Genomic DNA, 4,335 nt, shown 5'->3' on the forward strand with positions numbered 1-4,335 from the left:
CCCCCGCCTCCCCCGTTCCGCCGCCATGCGCCCCGTCTCGACGAACAGCGTGCTTCTGGCACTCGCCGTGATGCTGCTGCACGTTCTGGCTCTGGCCTCGGCTACCGCGGTGGCCGATCAGCCGGTCACCTGCGGCAGTAGCATCAAGCTGTTGCACACTCAGACCAAGGGGCAGCTTCACTCGATGGACATCAAATACAACACCGGCAGCATGCAGCAGGTGGTGACCGCATACCCTGGGACGGCCGGCCTGGGGTCCGGCCCCGGGCCGCACCCGGGATCCTACTGGCTTGTGGAGGGCCCGCTGGGTCGGGCCTGCCCGCGCGGCACGCCGGTTCCCTGCGGTAGCCAGATCCGGCTGAAGCATGCCCTCACGTCGACTCGACTGCACTCGCACCTGCACCGGTATGTGGGCTTTGCCTCCTTTCGTTGCCGTGGCTTGGGCGCCCGCATGTTCGCACGTCTGTCCCTGCCTTGCTCGGCCAGCCCTTCTAACCCCCCTCTGCCCCGCCCCCTGCCCCGCCCTCTGCCCCGCCCTCTGCCCAGGTCACCCATCTCCTCCACTCAGGAGGTGTCGGCTTTTGCACATCCCTCCCTGCCGGAGGGGGACTCCGGGGACGTGTGGGTCGTCGAGTGCTCGGTCAAGCACAAGTTCTGGCCCCGCGATCAAATTGTGCGTGGCTCCCATTTCCTACCGGCTCCTTTTGCGCTGCCTCCTCCTTCTTCTAGGGCAACCCCCCCCCCCCGGGGGGAGCATGGCCTTATCATCTGACTACCGTTTGCTGACTTGCACGATATTGTGCGCCTGTGCAGGTCCGCCTGATGCACCATGACACGGGGAGCTTCCTGGCCTCCAATGCACGCTACCAGTATGGACACCCGATCCCCGGTCAGATGGAGGTGTCGGCCACCACCAGCAAGAACAATGACCTCCACTGGATGGCCACTGAGGGGATTTACATCCCGCCCAACTGAATGTCGGCCTGGGCGTGTCTCGCGTTCTCTGTGCCCACGGGCAATCCCCTGTCCGGCCCGGTCACAGGAGCGTGGTGGCTTCTCGCGCGGCCGCACTGCCGTCCTGTCTCTCTTTCTCTCGCCGAAAATAAATATAAATAGCACACACAGCCTTCCAACAGGAAGATCCCCGCCCATGTGCCTGCATGCACGCCCATCCACACTCATATGGCTGATGTTTAAAAGAGCGACAGGGGGGGGGGGGGAGGCGAATGGGAAAAGGGGGTGTCTTTTCATGCGCGGCATGTGGCGCATGATACAGTCACATAGGTGCGCATCGTGCGAGTACGGGGGGCAGACACAAAAAGGCCAGTGTGTCGTGATTGGCCGTGAGAGCGTTGGCCCAGGGGGCGAGAGGTAGGAGGGGGAGGGGGGGGGGGGGAGGCAGACACAGAAAGGCAGAACCCGGCACCCTCACTCCGAGAGGTCCGGCGACTCGGGATCCGAGTCAACTGCCGTCTCGATCTTGGTCTCGTCCACCGTGCCCGGAACATCATCTAAGGATGAGGCAAGGTGGCAGTGAGTAAGTGGGATGGAGTGAAGGAAGGAGAGGAAAAGAGAAAGAGAGGTGGATAGAGAGGGAGGGAGGGAGAGAGAGGGAGAGGGAGAGGGAGAGGATCGCCTACGCACCGGAGTCCAGCGTCCCGGTTTCCGGGTATTGATGAAGGTCATCCGAGAGATACTGACTGGAGGGAGTCGTAGACGCGGAGATGGTATCGGTGTCATCGGCCACCGACTCGCCGGCCGATCCGGGGGAAGTACCGGCGGCCGCCCGGCGCAGATCGGCCAGCTCGCGCTCGGCCGCGGCAATCTTCTTGCGCAAGTCGAAGGTGGCATTGTTCCAGATGTTGATCCGGTGGCTTGGGCCCCAGGTGGGCTTGTAGCCGCCGGGAGTCTGAACGCACGGGACAAACAAATCCAACGCCAAGGGCTCCTCCTCGAAGGGGGCATACATCTCGCGCCAGAAGCGGATCCCATGGGGAGCCGTCTGGGGGAGGAGGATGCGCGGGGCGTCGGCCGAGCCGCGACCGGCCATCGGGTCCAAGCTCGCCGGGGCCTGGTAAAACTGGTTGGTGTAGACGAAGTCCAGCCAGTCGGATGTCGGCCACAGGAGCTCGGCCCAGGCTGAGGGCGATCCGGTGGGCAGCCCATGCTGGTGGCGCTCGCGCTCGCAATTGAACAGGAAGGTCCCACTGTCACAGCCGACCACCTTGCTCCAGAGCGCCCGAAGCCAGGTCCCGGTGAACTCGAAAGACTGGGGATACTGCTGGCTCAACTGCCACACGGCCTCCAGGAACTGGATGAACACCGGGCTCACCTCCGAATACTGGGAGCTGGCCTTGCCATAGACACTGTGGCCAATGCGGTGGGCAAACTTGTGCCCGGCCGCCAGCCACTCCTTCTCCACCAGCACGGCAAAGCCACGCCGGGTTCGGTAGTACGGATCGAGGCACACCTCGGCTAGGCCGGCCAGCTGGGCCGTCCGGTCCCACCCGTCCGAGCAGTGGACCAGGATGCTCCCGCCATCCAACACATAGCGGACCATCTTCAGCGTGCCGCGCATGATGATTTGCATGTGCTTGAGCCACCCGCTGCTGTCCAGGGCGCCATACCAGCCGGAGATGCTTTGATCCGATTGCAGGACTCCTGCAAGGGGGGAACGAGACACGAGGCATTAGTCGGGGAAAGGGCCAGACAGACCCGGCAAGCATGGCCTCGACGCACCGGCAAGCAGCTTGTCCAGCGACTCGCGCATGACATGAATGTTGTCGATGCCCAGGAACTCGCGCGTGCAGTTTTGGTAGAAGTCCGGCTGCTCGAACCCCTTGCCCATGGCGGCATTGGCAATGGCATTGACCCGGGGCCGGGCGTCGACGATGTGGTTCTGCGTGCCAGTCGCCCCACCGGGCAGGGTGAACCCGGGCAGGCGCTGCGCGCGGTCCTTCTCGGCCGCCGAGAAGTACATTGACACGAGGGTCTCGTCGGCGGTCGAGCGCTTGCCCACACTGGCCAGCCCGGCCAGAGGCTGGCTGCTTCGAGAAATGGAGGCCTAGCCGGGCGGAGGGAGGGTCAGCCGAGGCAGGGACACGGGGCGCGAAGGCGGCGGGGAGTGTTGGCAAGGCATATGGACGCACTCCATTCGGCAGATACAGGTAGCTGAGGATTGGCAGCCGGCAGCGACTGCGGAACTTGGCCGCCCCCTCGAGGATGGCATCGCTGGCCTCGGCAGGCACGGCGATGACCTTGGGATATGTGTCGCAGAGCTGGTGTGTGTGTGTGTGTGCGCGTGTGTGTGTGCGTGTGTGTGTGCGTGTGTGTGTGTGTGTGTGTGTGTGTGTGTGCGAGAGAAAAAGGGGGGTGCGCGGGTGTAAAGCATGAGGCGCAGCGAGGACGCGGTCAGCAGGGCAGCGCGGGGAGGAAGAGCGGCGGAGTGGCGCCCAGCATGAAGGACAGCCAGGTACACGCACACTGTACTCGTCGTTGAGGCTGGAAATGCGCCACATCTTGGACACGGTCTCGACGCCCATGCGGCGATATTCGCTGTGGGGATCGTAGATCTTCCAGCCCTCATCAAAGGTGCCGGTAGGGGTGACATGGCCGGCACGCGGAGTGCCGCCATCGGACTGGGCCAGCGCTGGGTAGTTTTGGAAGGAGGCTGTGGCACGGCAGCAGGGACAGGCGATTAGCATGTGGCCAGTGGAAGAGAAGGCCAGACAGGCGGCCCACACAAAAGGGGGCACACATACCGGGTCGATAGCTGATCAGCGTCTGGTAAAAGTTCTCCCGGTCCACGCCATCCGGCAGGATGATCGAGTAGACCAGGTAGTCCCGCGAGTGGATGGTGATGATGTAGTGCCGGTCGGCGGACTTGGATCCGTCGTTGGGGCTCTTGCTGCGCGAGGTGATGTGGAACATCTTGGTGTAGAGGATCTGCCGGCGCAGGGGGAACGATTCGCAGTGGTGGCGGTGGCAGCGGCGGTGGTGGAAAGACAAGCGGAGGCAGGTGAGGCAAGGGTCACACGAGAAGGAGAGCGAGAGGGAGGGAGGGGGGAAGGGGAGGGAGGGGGAAAAGGGGGGAGGAGGGAGACACACCTTCGCATGGTAGTTGGGAGAGATGAAGGAAAGATGGTGCCGGTTCAGCAAGAGCGTCCCCTTGGCCAGGGGATGCTTGGAGAGGGGGTTTCGGAAGAAAAAGACATCATCAACCTGCGAACAACCATAACCCGGGTCAGCTGGGAAGAGAAGGCGGAGCGTGTTTGGAAGGGGAAAAAAAGAGGGAGCAGCAAACCAACGGGAGCCAGAGACATTGCAGGCATCAGG

The 4,335-nt window shown here is 63.4% G+C and overlaps 2 protein-coding genes across 2 annotated transcripts in view; one reads left to right on the top strand and one right to left on the bottom strand.

Moving 5' to 3' along the window:
* The first annotated feature begins 5 nt into the window (after nucleotides 1-5).
* Nucleotides 6-1,122, top strand: H696_03654 (hypothetical protein). The gene is made up of 3 exons (XM_009497527.1): nucleotides 6-405; nucleotides 547-673; nucleotides 814-1,122. The coding sequence occupies exons 1-3, from the start codon at nucleotides 26-28 to the stop codon at nucleotides 973-975; spliced, it is 669 nt and encodes a 222-aa protein (XP_009495802.1). The 5' UTR covers nucleotides 6-25; the 3' UTR covers nucleotides 976-1,122.
* A 255-nt stretch (nucleotides 1,123-1,377) lies between these two features.
* H696_03655 (hypothetical protein) overlaps nucleotides 1,378-4,335 on the bottom strand; it is a 3,342-nt gene continuing 384 nt past the window's right edge. The window contains exons 2-8 of the mRNA XM_009497528.1: nucleotides 4,108-4,221; nucleotides 3,762-3,945; nucleotides 3,483-3,670; nucleotides 3,150-3,278; nucleotides 2,740-3,064; nucleotides 1,645-2,661; nucleotides 1,378-1,511 (exon numbers count right to left, since the gene is read on the bottom strand). Coding sequence (XP_009495803.1) covers nucleotides 1,429-1,511; nucleotides 1,645-2,661; nucleotides 2,740-3,064; nucleotides 3,150-3,278; nucleotides 3,483-3,670; nucleotides 3,762-3,945; nucleotides 4,108-4,221 — 2,040 coding nt within the window. The 3' untranslated portion in view covers nucleotides 1,378-1,428. The remainder of the gene's footprint in view (nucleotides 1,512-1,644; nucleotides 2,662-2,739; nucleotides 3,065-3,149; nucleotides 3,279-3,482; nucleotides 3,671-3,761; nucleotides 3,946-4,107; nucleotides 4,222-4,335) is intronic.

This window comes from Fonticula alba, assembly GCF_000388065.1.
Source record: "Fonticula alba strain ATCC 38817 unplaced genomic scaffold supercont2.5, whole genome shotgun sequence".
Lineage (NCBI taxonomy): Eukaryota > Rotosphaerida > Fonticulaceae > Fonticula > Fonticula alba.

Excerpts from the sequence above, each read along its gene's own strand:
- H696_03654 (XM_009497527.1), top strand. The coding sequence starts at position 26 with ATGCGCCCCGTCTCGACGAACAGCGTGCTTCTGGCACTCGCCGTGATG. Across the intron at positions 406-546 it reads CTGCACTCGCACCTGCACCG|GTCACCCATCTCCTCCACTC; the intron begins GTATGTGGGCTT and ends CCCTCTGCCCAG. Across the intron at positions 674-813 it reads TCTGGCCCCGCGATCAAATT|GTCCGCCTGATGCACCATGA; the intron begins GTGCGTGGCTCC and ends GCGCCTGTGCAG.